The 27,500-nt window shown below is 42.8% G+C and overlaps 4 protein-coding genes across 4 annotated transcripts; 1 reads left to right on the top strand and 3 right to left on the bottom strand.

Annotated features, from left to right (window-relative positions):
• Window positions 1-28: 28 nt before the first annotated feature.
• On the bottom strand, window positions 29-27,337 carry LOC128709871 (zinc finger SWIM domain-containing protein 7-like). The gene is made up of 2 exons (XM_053804907.1): window positions 27,238-27,337; window positions 29-390 (listed from the first exon to the last, which is right to left on the bottom strand). The coding sequence occupies exons 1-2, from the start codon at window positions 27,335-27,337 to the stop codon at window positions 29-31; spliced, it is 462 nt and encodes a 153-aa protein (XP_053660882.1).
• On the top strand, window positions 4,599-17,685 carry LOC128709870 (3'-5' ssDNA/RNA exonuclease TatD). Its single transcript, XM_053804905.1, has 4 exons — window positions 4,599-4,731; window positions 16,689-17,037; window positions 17,145-17,256; window positions 17,374-17,685. Exons 1-4 carry the CDS (start codon window positions 4,599-4,601, stop codon window positions 17,683-17,685), a joined length of 906 nt encoding a protein of 301 aa, XP_053660880.1.
• Window positions 18,859-19,342, bottom strand: LOC128709872 (ribonuclease P protein subunit p21). The gene is made up of 2 exons (XM_053804908.1): window positions 19,143-19,342; window positions 18,859-19,075 (listed from the first exon to the last, which is right to left on the bottom strand). The coding sequence occupies exons 1-2, from the start codon at window positions 19,340-19,342 to the stop codon at window positions 18,859-18,861; spliced, it is 417 nt and encodes a 138-aa protein (XP_053660883.1).
• LOC128709869 (WD repeat-containing and planar cell polarity effector protein fritz) lies at window positions 19,943-26,026 on the bottom strand. Its single transcript, XM_053804904.1, has 7 exons — window positions 25,944-26,026; window positions 23,354-24,095; window positions 23,061-23,267; window positions 22,156-22,978; window positions 20,392-22,085; window positions 20,138-20,312; window positions 19,943-20,034 (listed from the first exon to the last, which is right to left on the bottom strand). The coding sequence occupies exons 1-7, from the start codon at window positions 26,024-26,026 to the stop codon at window positions 19,943-19,945; spliced, it is 3,816 nt and encodes a 1,271-aa protein (XP_053660879.1).
• Window positions 27,338-27,500: the final 163 nt, after the last annotated feature.

Raw genomic sequence — 27,500 nt, 5'->3', positions numbered from 1 at the left:
AGCTTTCAGGTCCTTCCAGCTGGTACAATTATTTCATACAGTCTGCAACGAATTGTTGCTTCAATCCGAGACAATTGTTCGGGGCAAGTGGTTCGTCCTTTATCCGTCGCAGTATTAATGCCAAACGTGCCGCTAGCACGTGCTTGCAGGTGGGTTGGCGCTTTTGTTTCAACACCCAGTCTCGGAAGGATTCGCAAGCACAGAAATTGATGCCCGGGAAAACTTTGTACACGGTGCCGTATTTCGACCCTGGTACGTCAAGGATGCTACACTGTCCGTCTGAATTGCAGTACGCTGTGATGGGTTGCTTTCCGTATACTATCCCGATTGCTCGTGACAACAATGCCTGACCGAACAGAGATTCCAGTTCCAGCAGATGTGATTTATCGACTGAAAAAGACGAAAAACATAAAATAAATTAACACATAAGAAAATATTCAAAACTTATAAAATTCTTTTCTAGTTGAACCATTTCACAAAAAAGTATTTAGGTAACAATATTTCACATAATAATAGCTACTATATAGAATGTAGTTTACGCAGTAGGACGCTATAAACTTTAAGGTGACCTAAACTTCACTAAATGAATTCATCAATTAAATTCGTATTGAATGGACAAAATACCGCTTTCTATTAATGTGTAAAATACACATAAGGCTGCTTTGGAGTATCAGTTATTAAATTGGCAACAGTTTACTCGTTCGATCTCCTTCTCAGGCTCGTTTTCTCTCTCTCTCTCTCTCTCTCTCTCTCTCTCTCTCATAGTTATTAGCGGCGTTGCGCTCACAATTTATGATTGTTCTCCGTGTAGAGCAACTAAGTCTATAGCTCAGTTTACACTATTGCATAGGCTGTGATAATTGTAAATATTTTAACAAAGATACAAAACCTCACATTTCTCCTATGAAATAGACCTAATACAACAGAAACATGACAAAGTATTTATTGGCCATTAGGTCAATATTCAAAACACATCCTGTGCTGCAGTGAATTTTGTTTTTCATTAACTTGCAATTTATAACTTTGACTAGTAACCCATTAAGTAGTTCCTTTACTAAAAGCTTTGATATCAATATATCATAACTAGAAATAACTGTATCATAAGTGATTTTAAGCAATGTTGTATGTCATCAGATCTTCCGAGTAACAAAATAGAGCCAGTACACCGCCAGTCTCACATGAGTTAAATGTGCGTTTTTTTTTCGTAGCGATCAACTTGCCTGTAGTACACGATAGCTGCTGCTAAATAACTTTTTGCCCATAAAAGTAAAGTGTAGCACTTATATAGCACTTATATAGCGAAAGCACTTATAGCACACGATAGCTATACATTTATGATGATTATGCGGGATTTTGATAATTTTCATCGATTAATAAATAATTGAACAATTTAAATTAATTCTTTCAATTTTTCATTTCAAAATTGTTTTTAAATTCAGTTTAATTGAATTTATTTGCATATTTTGTCCTTTACATGGGTTACACCAAATTTGTCTTAATTAGTAAGGTAGATGAGGAGAACAATAGGAAACAAACAAATACACAGAACAGTAATGTGGGTGAAAGAACGAGAACTCATGTAGACGTGAACACAAGTGGGACACACAAGTCCGAAAGGGCTCGATAAAAAGTTTCGTTTGAAATGTATTACGTATGGCGGGATAAGATATAGGGGAAGGATAGGTTTTATCTACATTCAGAATAAATAATTTAAGGCATATTTTCAAAATGTAGCATCACATCTTCTGCCTTTTCTTTTGATTTAGTTGAAGGAGACAAAAAATTTTAACTGCATTTTTTAAATGTTCCATAATATTATTTTTCCTATCATTATAAAAAATGTCCATTGTGTCCATCTTTACCTACTTTCCACTATAACTGTAAATGTTTATATAAAGATAAAGATTGCTAGAGTGTGTTTCTAGGATAGTATTAAATGTGGTGAAGTAGCCAGCATTCTTGTCTATACAAAAAAATTAATAAAAAGTAAAAATCAATATGTAAAAAGTTAATAATACATTAAAAATACTAAAAAAACATGCCCTGCCGTTCTTAAGATAAATAAAAAAATATATTAAAAAATAATATCGAATAAGAGATCATTAATTTTACATGTATATAAAATAGTTGAACACACAATTTTATCCACTTTATGTTTATGTTTGCCGTGTATTAGCACCATAATCCATGTTGTGAGCAGTCTCTCTGTCTTCTCTGTCTCTCTTTCCATTCTCTTAAAACAGCCGATGCTGTATGTTGCTGTGTTCTGCGTGTGCTGCAGTCGGCGAAGGTGTCGTGTACCGTGCACAGCGTAAAGAAATTGATCAACAACAAGAATAACTTTGTGCATTCCGCAGATCTAGTCCAACAGTTTACGGTGCGAATGAAGCATACAACGCAACATTTTTTACCTTCTTTAAATCTGTTTAGTTATGTTGTGATATTTGTTTAAACAGACACTCGTAGCCGTATTACTTTGTCGATCAAACACATTCCTATCCAATGTTGTTGAACGATGACACCAGCGAGTGACGCTCATACGGGAAGAACGGTGCAACGCGTTGCCATTGGTGATAGTGTGTTCCGTGTGGCCTTCTGTGTAGCAGTGAGAGAAACTGTCAAGAATTCGCGCTTATCATCACGCATCCAATCGATGTACAGCTGCGAAATCTAGTTTCAAGCTTTCCGATAAGAACACACCTATCCTCCTGCTGATTACAACCATGCAAAGTGTCGGTTTGAGGTGAACGCAACTGATGATGTGTTACAAGTGAGGCGTTCAATGATCACTTCTTCCGTGCAGAGATGGCAATAATGCAACCCAATGTTATGTTCTTCTGGAAACGCGTCCGGTGTAGTGAACGCGATTTATAATTCGCAACAATTTAAATCGCTCTCAAACCTTTCAACGACTTTTGCCAAAGAATTATTCCCTTTCCGTGTGCTTTATCTCACTAAGCGAAGATCGTTTAGCGATCGCATTCAAAACGTCACACCTTCATCACGCTATTTACCACAAGCCTACTTGTTAAACGCTCCGTCAACAGCATCAATCGGGTTACCCTCAGCAAACTTCTCGTTCTTGCATTACGACTTTCAGCTTGTATTTAAGCGATATAAAAATTTTAATATTCGCCTCGTTGCATTGCGTGCATTTCGCTCGTGGTTGGTGTTTGTGAAAACATAATTCGTTATTTACATGTGTGTCGCGATCCACTGAAATGTTGGCATCTTTGTAAAACAGTAGATAGGGCGAGAAAGAAAGAGAGAAAGAAGAGTAAAGGTGTATGAGTGAAAGAGAGTAACAGATGAGGATGAATATGCTGGGGAATCTAACGCACACGCAGAAACAGTGCGATCAAATCCGCGGAACCGCGATCGAATTCTCGTTCTCTCTCTCTCTCCCTCTTGCGCTCTTGGATGTGACGATCGTGGCTTCGAATGAGCGAACGCATCATCATCCGGCTCTGTCTGAATAGCTCGATCAGCCCCGTTGGAAGGTCCGATTCGCGCGTCGACGCATTTGTGCGGGTTTCGTATACTTGTAGCGCACGTTCTGCTCCTCCTGTTGTGGGTCAATCGGTGTAGTATTTCGATCGTGGCGAAATAGGTTTGTTTGTGCCGATTTAGGTTGTAGTGTTTTCGCCCATTTCCCCAGAAGGTTAACAATTTCACTTAATCGTTTTGTAAACTCCATCAACACCACGACACTTTCACAACACGGCGCCCTCAGGACGTTTTAACCGCAGCATTTAGAACATACGTAACAGCGATCATCAATATCGCGACATTGGATCAATAAGGAAGGGATAAGTAGTGGTAGTGAAAGTAGAAGGGCCCCAACAAAACGCGACCCCGTGCAGTGAAACTTGTCCCTCAACAAAAAAGAAAAGAACCAATACGCTGCTGGTAGGACACAAGAGCTGCCAATTTTTTGCCTTTACCATCGCGCTCTCGATAGAGACCGCCAGGTGTCTTTTCTTGTTGTTATTACGGTTGCGTTGCGTTCCTGTGGCGCCTGGTTCTCAAGTTCGCCCACCGCAATCCATCTGACCTCGGCGGAGTGCGCGCGTGTTTCGAGTGTAGTGCGTTTGCGTGTGTGTGTGTTGGTCGGTGGTGGTTTTCGGTGTTTTCTTGGCGACGTCACACACCACATACCGTCAGCGGTGTGTGGTGTTGTTGATTTTTTTTTGTTTTTATTTAATACCTGCGGTTTAGATCGTTTGCGATCAGGTTCTGTGGTTGTGTGGCAAGCCATTGAGCTGCAAGCTTTTGGTTTGCTGTTTATTTGCTCCAGTTCCATTCTATCAACAGAACGTGTAGAAACATATTAAAAGAGACCTCCGTTCTGTACAATAGGAAGAAACGATTAGTCAGCACGCAACAGTACCGCCCTTACTACGCAGCGTTGGAATTTTTGTCATCGTAAAAACATAAATTAACACGACCACCACGACCAGAAAGGACCTTACCTTTGCAGAGGAAAAAGAGTGCCCTTTCCGTGTAGTGCGAAGAGGTGGAGAAAATATATCCGAAAGAAAAGGGAAACAATATCCATTCCACAAGAAACATCGACTCGCTGTCGCTCGCTCATCATTATGGCCAACATGCACGAGGACGAAATGAAGCACTGCTACGAAAACCTGATCGTCGTCGATGTCGGTGCGAATCTAACCAACAAGAAGTACATCCGTGATCTGGATTCGGTGATTCAGCGCGCAAAGGATTCCGGTAAGTTACAGCAAAACGGTTTCGTTATTGAAAGCTACGTTATTGATAAAACGAAACATAAACGGACACACGGTTGTGGTCGCACTGTTTGTTGCCTTCCAATTGGGTGCTCAAACGCAACAAACCCACCACACCAGCAAGGGGTGCCCTACTATCTAGCGCAATACTACAGAAAAAAAAAAACAAACTAATCTTATCGGGAAGGTTTTGCTCCGGATGCGAGGTGTGCACTACAAACTCAGAACACCGGCCCATATCAGGTGGAACAGGTTATGGAAGTGGTGGAAAATACTACGCGACACTGCTAGGCAGGCAGGAGAAGCGTTTAAGTTTCTTTTTTTTTAGCAACATCCAGCGCGAAGGGCGGAATTGGTACAGGGTCGCAGAAGTAACACACCGATCGGTGAACCACATCGGCGCACATGAAATGCGGTGAAAGCCAACCCAATAAACCGAACCGTGCGCGTGTGCGTGCATGTGGTGTGGTGGTGGTTCAGTGAACACCTTTCGCAAAACAAGGTGACAGTGGGTTTTGGGGCCTGCCACGAAAAGGAGTGGCCATGGCTATTCTAGCCGCTTCACCACCTTATCCTTGATGCAGCAGTTTCACCCCGCTAGGGTACGTTTCAGTTCGGGTTGAAATTGATTTACCCATTACATCCCTAGGGGAATCAAAACATTTATCAAAAAAATATGAAATCTTGTAACTCATATGGGAAAGCACTAAAATATGGGAGTAGCGCACTATTTTCATATAGTTATTTGCAACTGTTATTTCCAATCAAAACAATGCACAATCCTCAAAATTCGTACGCGGGACTGCCCATCCAGCTGCGGGTAAATATAGTCAAAGATAGCCAAAAATGCCAGGCCTGGGCCTCTTGAGGTTGTAATGCCACTAAAGGAGACGAAGAAAAATCCTTTAAGGAATTTAAGCATTCTATGCGTATATTAGAAATCTTTGCCCAATTTAGACGCCTTTGGAAAAATCGCCTTACGAGTTTTCCTATCCTACAAAACTCCTTTGAAGGAAATCTTCTAATCGACGGACAGTATTGAAGCGGCACTGGAAATCGGGGTTTTCTCATAATCTCCAATAAATTTTCAGCAATCTTAAGTATGGTCGTAAAAAAATAAAAAAATTGAAAATTTCGAAAAAAAATATTATGTTTTGTGACGTGGAAAGTTTAAACCGGACGAACCGATATAGTCTTATGATGTCCACCAACTTAAAAAAAGGTTTTTGTGAGACAATTGCGTTTGTCCTGCCTCGGACCTTGCTTGCCTTCGCTTAGTAACTTTGGAGCTTCCGGGAAAATTTACGATGAAGTAAACATGTTAGGATTGTGACCCAACATTTTAGGATTTGTGAAGTAAACTTAAAAAGTGTACTACCCCCTGAACTAAAAACACCAATTACACGGCATAACGCGTACTGTTAAACTGTGCTGTAAACAAATTGCTGGAAGGGTAATTTAATTGAAGAACAAAGCTCTCAAGCTTAGCTCAGTTGAACCAAGCGAAAACCATGTAAAAATATACTTTATAACCATTCCCTCTCCACGCAGTCCCTTTATGAGCCTAAGTGACATCAATTTGCTACTCGTATCGTTTGTTTGTTTATCATAATTTTCTTGGCATATGTAAGGAAAGGGGACAATATATCACCTAGTACAACATTTGCCATGTGCCCGTGCGGGACACGGTCGTGAACTTACGCCACACGACGGTCTTCATCCATTTTCATGCGTAACGTTACGTCGCGCCCGCAAACGCAGGAAGGGAACCACCCCACATGATGAGCATACGAGCAGCAGTTGACTTCCACGCACCGAAAGTGGCAATTGTGATCACGCAATCAGCTGACGGTGGGACCGGTGTGGACCATCGAAATTTTCTACCGGTCACTCGTACACGTGAAAGTTTGGGCACGAAGTGGTGATAGTGTTAGATAGCTGAAAGTATGAGTGTTGCCAGAAAAAGGGGTGTAATGGAGGCAGTGGGGATTCACCTTCCGGTACCGGCAAAAAGGAAAGGGGAAGGGAAGCTTCATGTGAAGGTGGTCATTAAATTCGGCTTCCGTGACTTCTTGGGCAAAGTGTTTCTTCCCTCGTGGATTGGGTTCGTCAACTGCCGGAATGACACTGGGGCCGGTCGTACACAATAGCGGCGTGGAATTTTAAATTTCACCCCAAAATGTGCCGGCTGTTCAACTCGTGTTCGCATGTGCAAACCCCAATAACGATCATCAGACCGATCGATGTTTAAACCAAATCAATAAGCATTTCGCAATTGTGCATATTTTATTTGCAATGATTAAATTGAATTTGAGCATTTGAATGATCACAATTTATTCGCTTTTTTCGCGCATGGTTGAGGAAAAACATTAAGCTAGTGCAATGGGGAAGCAGAAATCTTCATGCGCTACCCTAACAAATGAGAATCAACCATCCATAACGAATTCCTTTGCGGTAGGATATGAAGTTATTACAAGTAGATCCTGAGATACACGGTATCTGATATACGGGGATTCGCAGATACTCTGATGTTTCAATTTCCCAGCCCAGCCAATTTAATGTACACAATTCGAACAAATAACAATTACATGGTTGATGATGGTATTCATGGTTGAACATCGGAAGTCGAGAGAATAAATAAGTTTTGCAATATTTTCCTTCGAAATGTCACTTAAAAAGCATTGCGAGCTAGTAAGTGAAGCCAACTCTATAACTTTCAAGTATAAACGATAGTGCAGTAGGGTTGTATACACGCGGAAATGCAAGACACGCGAATCTAGCGTGATCCACAATATTAGTTATATCTCCGGTGCTGTCTGTATAAGGTGTATCTATGATTTTATGGGGCGGCCCAGTGGCATGATGGTAGCGGCGCAGGTCAAACCACCGTACGCAGGACGGACTTTCCAGCTACGGGTAAATAAAGTCACAGAAATCCACAAATGACAGACCCCTAGACCTCTTGAGGTTATTGTGCCGACAAAGAAGAAGATCGTACGGTGTTACTCAGAAATATCAGATATTTATAATGTGATCCATAAATTTTTAATGGTTATAGCGTAACAAACCTCAGGAGTTTTGATTTTCCTTGACACTATCAACACTAAGCTTTTTTTTTATTCAACAGAACGGTCACGCCGTATTCCTTATAACTAAAGGTAGCTTAATTTAAGATACAATTCACATTGGTTTGAACACATTTCCTTGTCCAAACAGTGAAAGGTCACCTTATACCGGGTGTACTCGGCCGTGTTGCTGTGTAATATTTCGTCATCCAATAGAGTGTTTTTTTCTTGCGAGGGTCTGGATCGTCATTTGGGTTGTGTCGTCGCCTTTCTTCTGCCATTTTTACTTCTTCGGCCAGATTTTTGGCAAGTCGCTCTGGTGGTTCTGCAGCGATCGACTTGCTTTATCGTACCCAAAACTTGCACGCATCAAAACTCATTCATACTTTCGTTAATTCTTCCATTCACACAAACACTTATTCTTCATACTAAAAGCGGGATACAGCATACAGCACAAAGACAAACATAAGGAAGATAGGGTCACACGGACAAACCATTAGTTCGGTAAAATTCAAAAATTACACTGAGGTGGGCTACATCCGAGCCCCCCCAGCTAGTCCCGAATTGGGATATCGGGGATCTTTCTTTTCTTCGAACTGCGTCCAGCAAGGAGGGTCTTACAGCCTCGAATTCCACGCAGGATCATAAAAGATGATCCACATCGTGGATCCGACGCCGCAGCCACATACCTTGCAGTCGACCTGTCCTATACGCTGGAGATGTGCGTGGATACAATGCGTATTGGTTAGACCTAAGTCTAGACATTATTCGAACGACTGTCTTCTGCCAACGTGCCAAAAGTAAGCTTTAAAATCACACTAAATATGCTGACCGCTAGCTTCGCTACACTAATTGTGATAGGATGCGGTATCGATCGTTTTGTGCTGGAGAGACGCCATTATAAGTTTAAGCCAGCAGCACCCATCTACACGAGCTCGGGTACTCAGTCGTTACATATGTAACGATATTAAGACAATAATTGTTAGAAATGAAGCAAGCATTTAAAAGTGCCGACAATCTTGCGCCTATTTTGAATTCCCTTTCCTGCTCCATGTGGGGTAACCGCTCAATCAGTCTGAATCATATGCATCGTTCCATTTTCGCAGCGCTCTAGATGATGCATGACGCTCGCGCAAAACCCAAACCAGACACTTAGCACCCCAGTTATGGGATCCGCTACCGATAAACAGTAGCGTTTGTTGATGCGCTTGACAGCTCACTAAGGCCAGGAACGCTTCTCTCGACCCAGGGGGAGCGTTTCATTGCGGCGAAAGACACGCCACCAGAAGTGTGGCAAAAGCCGGTGACGAAGATATAATCCATCGACCAACATTCGTCATTCTAGCAGCAGATATACGGCCCGGGAAGGCTAATTGTAGGTGATGAACATTTGATGTAAACAGCTCTCGTTTGTTGTACGCTTACTTTCTATTTCTATTGGACAGACCAGCAAAAAAAAAAACCTCGAAATTGTGTATTTGTAATTGATAATGTTTTATATGTTTTGTACCGTTCGGCCACAGCAACCGTGCGGGTATTTTGGTTGTTTATAGCCGTACCGGGCCACAACAACATTTGTCTTGGATCGACACCCCCGAATTCGAAAGTTCAACACACTCGCCGTTTTCTCTGCTTATGATAATTTGAACACAAGAGATATCGTGCCGATCGAAAGGAAAATCGTGCAACACCAAACACACGCGTATCTTTTTGTAAGACATTAACAATTGGCTACGTTCGGAACGTCGCGGAACGGAAGTGGCTTGCATTTTATTATCCACCCACTGTAGTTTTGTATTGCTTTTCCACACGTCAAATAAAAAGGCTCCTTTTTAACGTGCCTTACACACCGGGGGCGCAAGCGATGATGATCATCATCAATGATGATGCTTGTTCGGTTCGTTTTGCCGGTAATGGCCAGTTTTCTCGTTTTCATGCGGAACATGACCATTTCCGCGTGTCAAAGCTCACTGCGCAGACAACGACACGGGGAATGGCGACGGGGGAGCTCCGATTCGGCATTAGGAGTTGCTTAAGTGCTTCATAATTGAGCTGCTTTGCTGCTGCAATGTGTTGGCCCCGCGGAGCAAATGGATAGTTTGGAATTATTCCGAGCCTCCGCATCCATCTGCTTAATACTGTGTGAAGTCACTGTATCGATGAGAGAGGGTGTGGTAGACATTTGATTTTTTTTTTTTTGTTGCTCCATACTAGATTCCGCACGAGAAGTGTTTGATTTTCACTTTCAATCGTAATGCACAAGAGGAATGGGCAAAAAAAAAACTGTCGATCATTATTTTTTTCTACACAGCGCGCCCGATGCCCGATGCGATTTGTGAGACGCACGTGTGCGAGTGTGGTTGTGCCGTATGCGATTTATTTCCTGGCCAGCATCACTTTTCGCCACCTGTGTTCCGGTGCGCGGTTGAACACACTTTCAATTTTCAAAAAAAAAGATGATTTTCTTTTTATCGGCATAAGTTACGATGAGTTTTTTTTTGTTTCGTTGGTGAATTGTATCGGAATTCCGTAAGACGCGGCTACCGACATTCTCTTATGCGCATTTAGTGTGTGTGAGTGTGTGTTTTGTTTTTTTGGTCGCAAACTTACTGTCCGTTGTGCGTTCCAATACAGATTAATTGATGATGCTGGTGTGCGATAGTGTACACTGTTGTCTTAGGAAACAAAAAAAAAAGCCAGATAATGATCGAAGGATCATTTCAGCACAAATTTCTTTTATTGATACGTTACTTCCGTAACCGGTTCCGGTTTTGTGGAATGATAAAACGGATGGAAAAAATACGTAAAGACGATTTGATCTCAGCAAACTATGCAAACCGATACAAAGAGTGTGATTGCTTTTGTGTACAGTTTATTGTTCGATTATAAATCGTACAGATGTTAATTATGCAAGGAACTCATATTTATTTGGACGGACCGGTGGTTTAGTGGTAGCGGCGTTGGCTTAGCACACGGCAGCATCAGTGTCAAGTCCTAACAGGACCATTATAAGAAGGAATGAATATTCATGTAAATACACTTTCATAAACCTTTGGGGAATCTCTCGGATGATGGATCTCGTCGGGGTCACCAGTTTGGGGAATCTTTCGGATGATGGTTGCAGACAACTTATGCGCACAGTGGTTGGGGAAATAAGAAGTACTATTTTATTCATCGTTCGTCTTGTTCATTGATTTTGTTCCTGAATAGTTATTGTCGGCTGTTGCCGTTTATGCGTTTATGCTTCGCAGTACTCCTCAAACCATCTGAGGCACTCCTGAGAAAATGTGAAAATTTCTACAAGTTTCCGCTTATTGCATTTTCAGAATTAGTACAATTAATTTATACTTTTGAGGTTATATTAAAACACACACACACAACGCAAATTCTGTACATAAAATTCGCTCACAATCCTCGCACAACGCTTCACAAAATCAGTGAAATAAGGGAAACATTTGGTCCCTCTTTTTGCTTCTGCTATCCCTCCGCCCCCCTGCAAAAACCCACCCGACACCATATGATACGATGTTGTTTGTGATCGCATATGATCGCATTTCTAAAATTAAACCAAATTTTCAACCCCAAAACAACGACGCATTCAGCGTTCGGTGCACGGGTGTGTAGTTTGGACGGCTTTAACAAGCGTTCTGCTCAACGCCAGCCGTCCGTTCGCATGCGCATTGCATTTGTTTGGTGGCGCGGCTAAGTTGTTCTTGCAAATCCGGGTGGGATCGATTACGGCGACTAACGGATCGGCTCTATCCCATCCACGCCAAGAGAAAGCATTCCAAGCATTGAATGCTTCACCCATTGAAGCGTTTTGTCGATCGTATTGGTTAGTTGTTTTCTCTCCCTTCGGCACCTTCGACAGCTTAAGTACGATTGAGGAATACAACCCGTCGTAAGATGACAGCTGATTGTAATCTCTAACCGATGCGAGCGGTCCCTCAGCTTGTTTGACAATCTCGATTCAAACCATTCACGGAACGGAATGGAATGGAATGAGCCGTGGAATTTCCCCATTGATTGGGAGTTTAGCACACCCTACATCCTTTGCGGGATGGCAATGTACAGCGGAGGGATCAAGAATTCTTACAAAGCTGAAGACGCCTGCCGACCTCCCAATTCATTCTCTTCTAAATTAGTGCATTTTTATGTGCATACATGCCACCCGAGATTACTTGTTGGTGTTGTTGGTTCCGTTTGACCCGAAGGCGTTTAGAATTACCACCACACTTTCTTCGCGTTGTAACCAGCAAAGCAACACTTGAAATGGACAAGCGAGCGAACGAAAGCAAACGATGCAAAAGAGTGTGATGCAATGCGTTTTATTTCCCTTTCGTCGTTTGATACGAACCAGCAAGCACAGAGGCGACATTGAACGTAAACTGTTGTTGAAAGTGTTGAACGAACTGGTCGGGCCGAGGACAAAGGCAACGCACGGTTGAGAAATTAAACTCAATCAAGACCGTGACACCATGAAGCCCGCCAGAATGCAGTTCAGCGAGTGCGTGCAGCAGTGGTTAGGGGTTAACAAGGCGAAGATTTTCACCGTAAGCCAAAACTGCGTCACCACTCAGCTAGTGGAAGTGTTTATTTTATTATTGGTGTAAAACTGTTCTAGTCTAACCGTTTCTTTTTGTTTGGCATATTTCCATTCGTATAAGTATTGTACCGAAGTCTAATCTAATCAACGATTGAGTGATTCGATTCGTTTCATGGCTAATTTATTATTCTTGAATGTCTAGAGGGACGTAGATATTTAATAGTGCTAAAATTTTACGTTATTTCTTCATATTTTTGTCATTTTCAACTTGATTAAACGATAAAAAGTTTCGTTACTCCTAATCATTACTCTTTAATTGGTAGCAATACAGTGCTGGAAATAAGTATAAGGACGCCCCTTTTCATGCGCGTAACTTAATGAATGATGCACCAATTTATTTGTTTTTTCCAAAAATTTACTTAAAGTATCCGTTATGGACACCTTACAACCGAAAGATTGAGTGTTTTGCCCTTCGGAAATAAATATAAGGATACACTTCGGTTTGTTTTACTAAATTTGCTATTTCCATCGCATTTCTCCACCCAATATTTTGTTTCCATTTTTGTAGTTATGATAGGAGTTTAACACTACAATACAGGTGTTTAAATTTTTGAATATTAAAATTGTGATTCAATGAACAAAACTTTAAGCATAATCCTTCCGCGACAACTTCATGTTCACTGATTGCGATTTATTTTATTTTATTGGTATGTAAAAATGTTGTTAAAATTATTCTAAAATGCGAAAAATTAAAATATATTTCATCACTAAAATATTGTATCGATTAATTCGGTAGCAGCGGGAGTCAGAGTCAGTGGGTGGTACCCGCGGACTACACGGAATGTTCAATAATAACTCGGAATACACTTTTCCGATTTAAAACAAAAATAACTTTTTGGGTTTGGGTTATTGGAAACTATGTTTATTCGGAACGTTTACAACATTTCTGTTTAAAAAAAACCGCAGTTTGTGTACTTTGTTGCGTGTTTTATACCTTTCTCAATTTTGCAATTCGTTCGAGATTTTGAGAATTTCCATCTTGAACTGGATCTAAGTGGTTGTATTGATGCTGATACAGTTATAGAGAATCGACATCATACAAGACCAACCAAAAACAACAATACAACTAAAGAGTGAAAACAATTCAAATCCTTGGTACTCTGAAAGTCCATAAAGTTTCGTCCAGAATGTGGATTAAATTGTTCTATCAGGATTGGACTATATTGTCGTTCGGGCTGGTGTACCGTTCTTCTCGAATACAGAAAGGTTTCGGCGATTGGTTCTCAAAAATATAAGGTTTCTGCGTTTTGATACTGCAGCCCTCAGCCCATTACGGAGCATTGATTTGGGAGGCGAGGAATGGTCACTTTGGATTCAGGAGTTTTGTCCCACGTTGGAGTCTACACCCGGCCATTTTGCAAATAATTTAGCTGCTGCAGCATGAAGAGTTTATCATTCGAAAACCCAAACTTTGCCCCATGAATGCCAAGAGAAGATTAAATTATGCTTTACTCTGTTCGAGGTCCTTGGTGCCAGGAGTTCCATTTCCTATCCCTTTCACTTGTCCGTTAATTTCCAAACGATAAATTGGGCTTACAGTTATGTTACGCACTGTACTAGGGGACAACATGTTTAACGTGGGTGGATAGTCGCGAGAATTGAAAAGAGATTCGATACTTCGAACGCAGTGAGAAACTCACCACTCTTTGCATTTAACCACTAATTCATGGTGGTGTGTTGCACCATCAGAACACGTAGGATGGAAGGAGTTTCCGCATGCAGCGGGCGGATTATGCAACACATAGTGTTCGCGACCATGCCAAAAACGTGCACACCGCTTTTAGTGTGTGTGTGTGTGTGTGTGTGTGTGTGTGTGTGTGTGTATATGCGTGTATTTATGTGTCCTCCACCTGCCCGGTTAGACACCATTTGCCATCGCTTGGGACAGATTGTGGCGAGTAAAAAACGGGTTCTGCTGGATGGCTTCGATGCTCCAACCGGCGGAGTGTTCTCTCCGCTGTAACCCTGAATGGCGATGCCACTATCCTCCGATGACGATGGTCGTTATTCCTCGTTTCCAAATATGGTGCTGTGTAAGGAAAAATCACCAGCAGCATTGAGATAGTATGTTGCCGTCCTACGACAGGTTAGCCTTTTTTCTTTCTGCCTCCCTTTTGCATACGATCGCCGTTCGCTTTGGAGTTGGGTGCGATTTATGAGGCGATCCTCACAAGTTTACACAACAAAGTATCATTTTTATTATGTGAACCATTGCGGCGATAGTGTAAATAGAATGAATGGTAGGTAATAAGGTAATGGACCAATTTTTTTTCTCTCTCTCCCTCTCCAGTGTGTTAATAGCCCAGTTTATAACGATTATAAACACTTCTAAAACCAAAACGGTGAAGGTCACCCCCGGTATAAAGTTTTACAATACGCAGCAAAGTGTGCAGGTCGGTTATGCTAAAATATGCCCATTAAAACGGCAGACTCTGCTTCCTTTTCGCGCAAAAAAAAAACAATTTCACAATTGAACAATTGGGGTTTTTTTTTTGTTTTTGGTTTGGTAGCTACAGCAGCTATGCACAATAGAAATCGACCCCGAAAGATGGCGAACGAGGAGTGAAATAGATTTTCCCATTCAATGGTTCGCAAAATACGTCGCAAATGATGCGTAACTAAAGCGAAATGAGTTATTTTACTACCACCACGCTGCTGCGGTTGTGCTGTTCGCAAAATTAAGGTGTGATAATTGGTGGCCCACAGCATGCTTTTGTTGCTTATTTAGTTCGAATAACGTTCAACTAACGCGTGATGGGAGTCAAACCAAAAAAAAATGGTTCATTTTTGTAGCTCATTTGAGTTATTGAATTATGATTTTCATTCAGTCTACCCTTTTATAACGAATTTTAACGTTATTCATTCGTAAACTGTCACTGCATCGTCAGGATAATGTTTTACTATAGTAGAAAATAGCATATCTCATGCTTTAAGAATATCTGTGGTCCATAGTCCGTGTTATCAGTAATCATGTGCTCTGTTAGAAGCTTCTGAATGTGATTGTTTTCGATGCTGAAGTCTAAACTATTGGTCAACTTCACAACTGCATTAACTGGTGGCATTGTTCGGAGAAGGTCCTGAACATATCAGCCAAGGGCTTTCTGTTATTGGGACCATCCTGTACTAAGCATGGACTAAAATATTCATAGCGCGAAACGACAGTTTTGCTGCAAGGTTTTGAGCGACACTTTCGATTATCGATAAAATAATGCAATGCTGTTCGGGATGATATCAATAGAACAAGTATTTCAGATGTTCAACGCCGCATCATGCTTTAGGCACACTGTTAACGTGCTTAACACGATTATCGAAGATTTTACATTTTAGTTACCATGATTGGACATTAAACATGGGACACCAACTTTGTAGCATATGTTAACGTTCCATAATACTGCACATTTTGTTGAAAAACTGCCAAAGCCAAATAATGAACTAGATTGGTATATGAATACGTGGTTGGTTCTCACCTTGCCTTGTCTCGCGAAGAAAGAACAGCCCTTTAACAGTGGACCTGCCCCACACACACACACACACACACAAAATGCCCTTAACACAATCGTCTTGGTGGAAGACACATAAAGAGGCCATTGATTTTTCATTCCATTCCGCCAGTTGTTGCGTTCTGTGCCCGATGCCCGTACTCTTCGTGTCCGCCCTGACATTCTTCGAGGATGCACGTTTTTCATGCAGCCGTCTGTCTCGCCACCGTCTACTACCAAGTGCTGCTTATTTGCATGCACATGTACTTTTTAGCTCGTCCCGCGTCGCTACTAAAACACAGACAGGCACGGACGGAATCAATGGTGTGGCTATTGCAGCTCAGCGTAAGAAGAGCACCTAGCTTCGCTATTTGATGGTGTTCAGGCGGTGGAAGAAGAAACGACAAAACTTTACCGCCACAACATTGAGGCGAGTAACACGCAAATGCTACACACAAAGCGCATAAGTTTACTACTATCGGTTGGGGGAATCTCAAGGGAGATCCACAGGGGGGAGTATAAACATATGATGTCCATACTTTATGTAGGATTTGCTCGGTTGGCTGCGATTCTGTGAAAAGTAAACACTGTTGTTGTTCATTCATGCTGTAGAGCATGGAAAGCTCATGTTCTAGATACCTGAAATGTGAATGTATTTTTCGTAAAAGTGTGTAATTTTTATGGTCCAAATGCTTGCCCACAATAAAGATGTTACAGCATTTTTTTTCCATCCAGTTGATGTGAAACACAATTCGACAACTAAATCTCGTATGTTCTATCTCTGTTGCAGGCGTACAAAAGATCATGGTTCCTGGCACGTCAGTGAAATCGAGCAAGGAAGCACTGCGACTAACCCGCATCTATCCCGGCATCATCTACTCGACCGCCGGTATACACCCGCACGATTCCAAATCGATCATCGAAGAACCGAGCACCTGGCACGATTTCCAGGTGATGGCCAATGCACCCGAGTGCGTCGCCATCGGACCCTGCGGACTGGACTATCAGCGCGACTTTTCCGAACCATGCATCCAGAAGGAGATTTTCGAGCGTCAGCTAAAGCTGGCTTGCGAGCTGCAGAAGCCCATACTCATACACGAACGATCGGCCCAGGAGGATGTATTGGATATACTTACGAAGTAGGTAGCACGGCTGGCTGTTGTTAGCTTGTAAATAAAAATCCCGATTTTTTAATGCAGTCAAATTTACATACATGTTTGTTTGCATCTTTTCTTCCGCCAACCAGATTCCAACCAGCGCAGCCGATCATCGTGCGCGGTTTCATGGGCACAACGGACGAAGCGTTAAAATATCTGGAGCGTGATTATTACATCTCGCTGACCGGATATTTGTGCAAGGTAGTTATGTAGCAAATAATGAACGAGCAGATAGCAAATACACTGGCACGAAACGTTACAATCACTAATACGCTCGCTTCGGGCTTGTCTGGTTATGTTTTTCCTCATCTCCGATAGGACAAATCCGACACCGGCGTACGGAAGCTACTCGAAGATGGCCGGCTACCGATGGAGCGCCTGCTCGTGGAGACGGACTCCCCGTTCATGTATCCGAATACGCGGGCCTCCAAGCTACCGCAGCACGTAAAGGGTGGCCTGACGGAACGATCTCTACTCTACCTGCATCGTTACTGCACATTTCAACGGAACGAACCCTGCAGTCTGCCGGCCATAGTGGAAATGATAGCGGCATTTATGAACAAAAAGCCGGAAGATGTTGCCCTGGCCACCGCATTCAACGCACTGAAGCTGTTCGGCCTGTCGCAATGATGATGGATGCACGCGAATACTCAAACAGCACACACCCGGTACCTACGACGAGTTTGCGAGGAATCTACCGAAAAACGAACGACATCCTGTCTGCCCAACAGATGGATGAAAATTATACGATTTATTCGACACGGAACTAACATGTTCTTCTAAGCGTAAAAAAAAGGGAGCAGGACGTGGGGAACGCGAAACATTACGTCCTGCGGACGAATTGCTAGTACGAGTAAGGATGCTGATCAGTTGTTAATGAAACTATCATTAATATCGCCTTTGTTTCATTAGCCGCGCTAAGTAGTAGTGCTCCAAGCTTATACACTATTATAAATAAGGTGTATTTTGTTAAACTTCTCTTTTTGCTATATTAAGCGACATATGGGTGATACAGTTAACGTTAAACATACATTTCTTGCGAGACAGAACAATCCCTTTTTCGTTCTGATATCCGATTGTAGTTCTTATCTGATTATCTTATCGTTTTAGCTCAAACGCTACTGTTTTGAAAAATATTGCTTTTTCATACTCTCATAGTGTTACATTAGTTTAGATTGTTTACCCGTGTTAGTATGTTAGTAAAACTGTTACGATATGTAAGCAAACTATGTTATTAATACGATATCAAATGAAAGACTGAGCGCGGCAGAATTGTTAGGGATCAAACATTGCGGCTATTGGGAAAGTGGAGACGTAGAAAGTTTTGGCCCTGCATACGCCAAGAAAAGAAAACAAATGAAAATGCGAAGATGTTGTCGATGGTCTTCCAGATAGTGGTGTGACATTTTCCTACGAGCCAAAGCTAAGATCCGCAGGAATTTGTTCGACTACTAGAATACAAAGTCCAACCGTTTGACGCGACTTATTCGGATGATTCACAACGTACATGTAAGAGAGCGATCGTGAGAAGCGAATCAGCAAATAGAATTACAGTTCGGCCTATTAAACGCCGGAAGTGCCATACTTTATATGTCTCAAATAAGCTGCGCTGATGTATGTAACATTTGATTGTATAAAGTGTAACACTGTTTGTTTGTGTAAGTTATTGAAAATGGTAGCTCAATAAATGAATCATATATTTTTGTAAAAGGCTTCGTATCTATTTTGCTTTCATCATGTAGGGATATCACTTATGCCGAAAACGGGATATTGTACAGTTTGGTTTAAGCCATTTTTCGAAATTTAATCGAATTCTATTTGTTCTACCAATGAACTAGGATTGTCTAACCATAGTTGATGATTTTTGCTGTTATAAAAGCGTTTAACATATCCACACAGTTTACAGTTCACTTGTACATAGCACAGTTGCTTGTGTCGAAAATCAACAACATCCGCGGTAGTAGCGGGATTTAGTAGAACTCCACATCGTACACACAGCGTGCGTTTGATCGCGGGTTCCCTGCAAAAATATAGAAACATTAGTCAAAAAAAAAAAACAAAAGCTTGTACATTGCTGACTCACGTACATCCGAATCACAGCCTTTTTCCCGATTGATTTTGCTAACTTTCCGTACGAAGCGGAAAGTTGTGGGTTTGTTTGGGACATAAGCGCAGCGGCCTGGTAGAGAAAATTCATTCTCTCGAGCGTTTCGCGACCAACACATATTTTTGGAGGTTTTTTCTTGTCTTTGGCTGATGTTACCGGATCTTTTTCGGTGGAAACCATAGTATATTTATATTTTTACGTATTTTTACAACTGGTATCGTACGCGGTGTTGAATATTTTACGTGCCGCGAGTCGTTAATGCCTCCGAATGTACACAAACAGCTGTCAAAAAAAAAACAAATGCTTGTCGGGGATAATTCCACTCCGACAATCGCTTGGATGACACGCCAGAGTTTGAAAATCGAGAATTTAAATTTAACTCTAAATAAGAAAATAAGTTTTAATCGTACATACATATAACCAACATGTAAGAAACGACTTAAGATCCAGTGATAAATTAATTTTGTTCCTTAGTTTATAGACATATTCGTACCGAATAAGAGGTATTTATTATTGCATCTATAATTATAAACATGTATAAACATAAACATGTTTTACGTCTACTTCATCTTTCTCTCATAGTATAAGTACAATAAATATACAACTGAAAACATAATAATATTCTTGTTCTGTAACTGGAATGATTAACAGATGCTGGACGGGTGGATAACAATTGATTTTACAATGATAAAATACACTGATAAAGTACACCTACAAAACCAAACAGAATACTGCTTTAGTAGAGCCAAAGACTCTCCCCACATCCTTCCGATACGGTTATCAAACTACACCAAAGTGAACCACCTTGATGTTTGGAATTTTTTTCTCCTCCTCTTTCTTCTCCATTTCTCCATTTCCGTTGCCGATAAGCTCTGTGAAAGTGGAAAAAAGAAACAGTTTTTATTTAGAATCACAAATATTTATGGAAAATTGTCAGATCTCAGAAAATTCCCATATATCCTTGTATATCCATACCTTGCATTGGCGTAAAATCCTTCAAATAGTCCTCGTTCGGATGGCACAGGGGCAAACTTTCTGCCAGCTCACGCTTTGGATCGGCAATGGAAAATGGTCCATACCCTACCGGTCCCGGTGGCATTGGCTGTTTACGCAACTTCTCGACGAGCAACTTCTCTTTACGAGGTATTTCCTGTTCAACGAACATAGTTATAGTTTTCGTACTGCGATCCGAACGTTAAATGTGAAAATTGAGCGATTTAAATGCTTACCGGTACGACGGCGACCGTGACGGTGTCGGAAAATTTCACTTTATTCTTCTCCGCACCGTCTCGCTTATTGGCAGCAGATGATGAGGTTGAGGCACCGCTGCTACCACCGGCAGAGCTACTTGCTGCTAGATGTAAGCCGACGGTGCCCGTTCCTCCATTGCTGGCCGTTGCCGATTGTAGCGACTGTCCGGTACTCGAATGACTGCTACCACCGTTCGAGAGTATAGATGCGGTGGGAGCGTCCAGTTTTTTTCTGGACCCATATTTACCCGGTCCGGCCGTTGCCATCTGCAACTCAAACGGTGGCTGGTGTTGCTGCTGTTGCAGCTGAAACTTGGACGGAATGTTGCCAGAGATCAACGGATACTGATGAATGATAGTGCGAGGAGCGTTACTGCTGTTGCAGCTGCTCGTAGGAGCACTGACGCTCGGATACCACGACGACTGTGGTGGTGGCGGCGGTTTACGTGTGCCTCCCGGACGTCGAATGAAGTCCGGCTCGTCTTGTACTAACGGTATGCCGATCGTTTGATCGAGTATGTTTGGTGCTGATCCTGGCAGCACCACACCGGCCAACGACTGCGTTGCATACGGTGATAAAGGTCCGCCAGGAAACGAACCATTCATGGAAGGTTTAGGAACGACATCGATTACAATATGCTGCTGGGCTGATGGCGATTGATGAGCATTGTCCTGATGGTGGTGATGATACGATGGAGGTAACATACTAGTGCGACTGTTGCCTAGAGCCGTCGTTTCGCCATATTCTGCATAATGTGGCAAAACCATCGGCGAGGGACCGCCCCGGTTTGTCATAACATTTGCAGCGTTCAGCTGATCCATTGACAAACTGTTTGCTTGCCAATATTTTGCAGCTTTTTCACGGGGATTTACAATTTGCCGCGACCGTGTTCCGGGGCCGAGCGCTGCCATACCGGATGAGGGATGCGCGTACGATAAAGGACTGTCATCCAACAGCAACAAATTGCTGGAGCTTAACGATTTTCCTTTTAATTTTGATTCCGCTATCCGAGACTGCTGCTGTTTGGACAACTTCAGCGCCATAGCCGTCTGGCTACGCTGCATAGCAAACGGTGGTGGCGCCATCGGTTTGTTCTGAGGCGGTTTTTTGGAAACGTACGGCAATGGAGGCCGATCTTGATGACCAAAGAAGGTATCCTGTTGTGTGTTGGGCTTAGAATTACTTCCCTGCCTACTGCTAGCACTGCTCGGTGGTGTGTTAAACTTAGGAGGGACTGATTTGGACGATTGGTCGCCTGTTTTCGGTAGCGGAGGATGGGCAAGAGTTGATTTACTCTTTGTGCGTTCGTTATGATCAACGCTCCATCGTTGGATCTGTGAGGACTTTGATGAACCAGAGGAAGTTGAGAACGTTCGACAGCTTTTCTCTCGAACTTCGTTATTAAAGGGTTGTTTCGATAGGTCATCAAGCCGTGGATTTTCTGAAACAGATCTTTCGCTCCTTTTGTTCTGGTAAGAGCCATTTAAACCATTAACACGACGTGTTGCCTCATCCCGACTACTGTTTTCTTCCTCCTCTTCGAGTTCATCTTCGTCATCGACAATCTCTTCTTCATCATCAACTCGATTTTCTCTATCATCATCCTCGAATTCGTCATCATCGTCAAAACTGTCCGCACATAAGGAACAGGACGAGTTTGAACATAGAGAATCTAAAAGATGGAAAAGAGTGGGATGCGTTTAGTCTCAATGCTGACTTTGCGAAACAAACACTGTACTTACGTTCACTATCGCTCCGATCGGTGCATATCCGATTGATATCGTCTACCTTCCTAAGAGCCTCCCTGGCCAGCTCCACATCACCATCCGACTTCGCTTTATCGTGCAGTTTAAGAAACAGATCCGCATCATTGATATCGATGGCTAAACTGAACGCCTTGTTGTACGATTTGTTGCGCAGTAGATAATGGAAGAATTTTAGCGTAATATCGTTCACCTGATCACCAAATTCGAGCTCCGTCTCGTAGCACAGTGACTTGACAGGAATGAGAAAACTTCCGAGTGCCTTTTGGAGTTGTAGTTCCCTTTCCGTGCCTAGCGGCTGCTTGAAAATATAGTTCGCTATCCGATGCAACGAAAGCAAACACATGGCCCCGTACGTATCCCAGTTTAGGCTGAGCAAAATGTTGATCGCCTTTTCCACCTGATTCAGTGATATATACTTGTGCACGAGAACGTCAGCCGTGAGGCCGGAAGTGTGGACGTCACCTTTCAAGCCGGAACCACCCACCACTCGAATGCATGCCAGTGGCCCCTGCTCAAAGGCACAGAACAGGAAAGAATCCGTCGTAGCGTACTTTTCTCCGTGGTTAACCAGTTCCGGTTTTTTGCTCCAGCTGAGTCGTCCCAACTGAATGGATGGTGCATGATGGCCGAGAAAATAGTTGGACAAATCGAACGTGCCGGACGGGATGCTGTCTTGCGTCTCACTGAGCAGCTGCATCCGAACGCAGGATAGCGCAATGTCGAAGCACTGCAGTTGGCACTTTTCGTTGGCGATCATAACCACCGATGAGTCACTGTGCCAGGCAACGTACGTCGGAATCTGTCAGGGTGGTAATAAAAACAGCAGTAAAATCAAACCGAACTCTACAGCAGGAACACCTGAAGCTAGCTCCAACACTTACAAAAGCGGCTTTAACGAGATGTGTTATACCGCGGCCCTCATCGAACAGTACGATAGAACCATCAATGCAACCGAGCATGAGCTTCTCATGATCGGGGCTCAGTGCGTTACAGCAAACCTGCGTTTGCAGTGGAATGGAGGTGACGGCTACACGACGCATTTTTGTCTTATTAATCTGGTAGATGCAGCTGTCGATCGTTACTTCGCCCTACGGTGGAAGTGAAAGTTGATGAGTAAAGGTTTGGTTCTCTTCACAGACAATCATCAGAATGGTAGAACAGTCAGGCATCGTACCTTTTTGGAAATTTTTTGCTCCACACAATGCACTTGATAGTCGTTCATCAGTGAAAATTCTACTGAAATCGGATCGTACTCGGTCCAATAATAGCAGAGCAGTTCCATACGGGCACCGTTCAGTTTGTACACGTGCAGGTTAGCGCGATCCTGATCCTTTACCGTTGGCCGCCATGGGTATACCTCGTTCTGGGATGATTTTGTCCACACGATAACTAAATTCAGGCTGCTGCTGCAGACCAACCGCTTCGGGACTTTGCGTGTCGTTGAGCCCGTACCGCTCAGCAGCACATTGTAAATCTTCGGGTCCATCAGACTGATCTTTTCGAGATTATTTTTCCGTGCGGTCGGTTTTTGTAGCTGAACGAAGGTAATCTGATTTTCATTGTACGCCACCAGAATGTGATTTTGCGTAATAACCACATCGGTAATGTGTTCCGAAATAAGCTTTCCAATGAGATACTTATCAAAGTAGATTCGATTGATATCGCCGGTAAATGGATTTATCGACAAATGCACCAGTAGCCCGTTCGCGAGCATTAGCTGTAGCAATACGTTGTTCTTCCATTTGCAATACACGAGCCGTTTTTGGCGAAGTTCGTCCTCCAACAGCCGTAACGAGTGTCGCAGTTTGTTTGGCTTTTTGTTGTCCAGGCTCCATTTCAGGCCCCTCGATTCGCAGTAGCTTCGTTTTCCTTCGCTGAGAAGACTTCGGCCGGATTCCGATTTTTTCTCACAATACCTAAAATGTAAAGCCGTGTGGCGTGATGCAGCGTGTTAACCATCAGACATTCGATAACCAATTGACGGTCTAAAAATAATGATTTTGCAGAATTTTTTTTTCTTGTTCTTTTCTTCCACGTTCCACATCCATCCAGCTGTTGCGTGTTTGCTTGCTCATGGAAACACGTTAGTATAACAACCAGTGTTCATCGTAAATTGGGATTGCAATACTGTAGTACTTAAAAATTTATAGCAAAGGTACAATCGCCGAAATATAGATCAAATTGTATAACTCTCAGACACCCACGACGATAAAATATGTATGTGAATTGAGCAACATTGTACCTCGTTCGTGTTGGCGCTCATAATACGCCAACAGCGACAAAATAGGCGGGTGTGCTTCTTTCAGGGAGAGCAACTTACGTGCGCCAACATCATGATTGCACGTCGTTCGCAATGACCTTTACCGAGCAACCACCGTCGACTGAGCCAGCCCATCAACCCGGCGGTATAATAATGAACGAACGGTACATTTTAATTGCAGATCACGATCGCACGCATCCGTATCGGTGGTCATGCAAAGAAGGGTGTACCGTACGCGACAAGGCAGTGCACTTGTTGCTCTGCTCATGGTATGTGCATCATAACGTCGAAGCGACACCATTAAGGAGTAAACATAGTACACATTCTTCTGCTAAACTGAATTGATCACAGGGCAAGCTTACTAGCTCTGGAAGGCTCTGATTGATATAGTAATTTAGCAAAAATTAAATTACCCTTTGCCCGGGAATGGGAATCTTGGCGCATGGTGCTCCCCTCCGAATATTATCGTAGCTAGGTTGTGTATTGAACAGTTTGAGAATCCTTACAAATTAAATGCCCTTCTGGCAAGTGATCCATCATTTCCTTGCTCTTTTTGGCTTCTACAACCATTGTGTTCAAAATGTCTATCATTTTACAAACAACAACAATTGCCGGTGTTTTCTGCACTAATGTTACATGAATTATCCAAAGTTAGTTCTGGACATGGGAAGTATTTGCGGTTACGCTGTGCAATACATAATATACTATTTAACATGCATAAACGATTCTTCCCTGATCCCTGGGTTTGCTCTATTTCCAAAAATATCAAATGGATAACTGCTTTCCATGTAGTGAGAATGATGCCCATCTTGATAACACCCCAGATTGTGGTGTTTATTTTGTCTGTTGGTTGGTGAAAACAATATGCTCCCAGCCCTTGCTTTCATTTCAACCCTTTCCTAGCACGCTTAAGCCACACGGTCTGTGAGGGGTTTGGTTTGGTTTAAGTGGGTGATCCGCCTTCTGGGCGGCACATCGTTAAAGCCGATTTTGTACCTTGCTATTTTGGGTTTCGTGGTTGATTTTTCGCATACAGCTTTTTTTCTCTTTTATGATTCTGCCTGTTAGGCTGGGTCTTGCGTTACAACACATAAAAGCCGTTTACTTCCCACACTCTCAGCGCAGGGAGGGTGATGTTGCTTTCCAAGTAGGCAAAGTAGGATCGGTGGAACGAAACCACCACCCTACCCCAGAGGGAGGTTAGCGAAACCGCAACCCGACCCGTCACAACATCTCACAAAGACAATAGATTAAAAGCACTGCACCCTCGGCGCGTTTTTCTCTCACAGTGAAGCACTGGAATTAATGCAAAAATGCACGACGCAGTTTTGGATGGATGCGATGGGAAAGTTCACAAAAAAAAAGTCAACATTATGCAGGCGGTGGTGGCCGAATCGTTTGCTGGCGTAATCGATTAGGAAATCTGCTTTTGCGTAGCAAAGTGATCCTCCTTTGCCGTGGTTCGGCTCCACATAGCGTGCTCATTCTGGTTCACGTGGCTTACTTTGTTGTTCCGAGATCCGTATCCTGGATGATGATGTCCTCCCTGGTGGACCAATATCGCAGTTCCGTCAGTAGCGTTAACATGATGCGATTGCTTCACCTTGCACAACCACCCCCACGGGATCGTATGTAAACAATTGCACTCGCACTGCACCGTCGTTTCAACTTCCACTCCTCATTTGTGTAGCTTTTACTGTAGCACTGATAGGGCTTTGCTTATTATCGCTCAAAAGGAGCTCGACCATGCCAATAAGCGGTGGCTTCGGGCATCGGAATAGGAAGGCCCTTTAAAAATGCTTTTTTTTCACGTACACTACAGCCACCGACAGCACCTTCGCTGACGTCGATGGAACAACCGCAGCAAGTGGCCCTTGGCGATCATTATTATTCGATCATGTAAGCAGCAGTAACACACATACACACACATCCGACCATCGACGCACAACACTTGGATGCTTTTGGGAAATGGGAAAACACTTTCAAGTACACTAGGACTAACGACACAATTTCACTTAGCTTTACTTAATCATAGTCGAACGTGCGTACATAAACATTATAGATACACCTAAAAATAGAACGGACTGGATTTTGGCAACCTGTTGACTGTGACCGAACGCGACTCAATTAGGGGGCCATCTTTATACCGCTGTCAGTTTGGCGTTTTACGATCGCGATCGCGAGCTCCGCGGACTTTGCTCGTCTCCTCGTATTTTTTTTCCAACGGTAGCAAACAGATGCAAAGCGTTTATACCGTGAGGTCGAGTTGAAATTGAAACTATATATGTATTGATAAAAACTCCCGGTGCTTTGGAATACGGAAGGCTTGCATAGAGGCACAACAAGGACAATTAGGAAGTGGTACACATGCTAAGTAGAGTTTAGAATCCGTTGAACATTTCTCCATAGCATGGAAGGCCTGGTTGTTTACAAAAGCAACGCAACAACCATTGCCGGCTAAAGTTATAGCTACAAAACTGTACTTCTTCATCGGCACAACAACCTCAAGAGGTCCAGGCCTGCCATTTCTGGCTTTCTTTGATTTTATTTATCCGTTGCCGGATAGTCAGTCCTGCGTGGGGAGGAATTGATCCGAATAGGATTTTTCGACCGGTCCTGTCGTGTGAAGACCGGCGCCGCTACCAATACACCACCGCGCCGTCCCAAACTGTACGCTTCGCGATAAACTAAAACATTGATTAAGGAATGGTGCCTGCTAAAAGTGTGATAACACAAATCACATCACATTCATCACATTCTTTCGTTCGATCTACATCCAATGATATGTAAACACTTACGATCAGCTGATTCAACGCTGGCTGGCTGGTTGGCGCGTATTGATTGACTGATCCTTCGAAACAAACACTCCACTGCATCGAACAGCGTAAAAGAGCTCATTTACGTTATGCTGTAGCACTTAACTTCTTAGTCACACTAGTTCACTGCACAGTATGTTTTGTTAGATAAGTTCTCTAACTATACACCTGCAAACTTGGTTCGATAGAATCGGTGATGTTCCAAATAAATGAGCGCCAAAGCACAACTGGATGTCAAACAAATG

The sequence above is a fragment of the Anopheles marshallii genome, chromosome 2 (assembly GCF_943734725.1).
Source record: "Anopheles marshallii chromosome 2, idAnoMarsDA_429_01, whole genome shotgun sequence".
NCBI lineage: Eukaryota > Metazoa > Arthropoda > Insecta > Diptera > Culicidae > Anopheles > Anopheles marshallii.
Note: the sequence above shows the minus strand (reverse complement) of the source record. Positions and strands in the feature narration are given on the sequence as shown.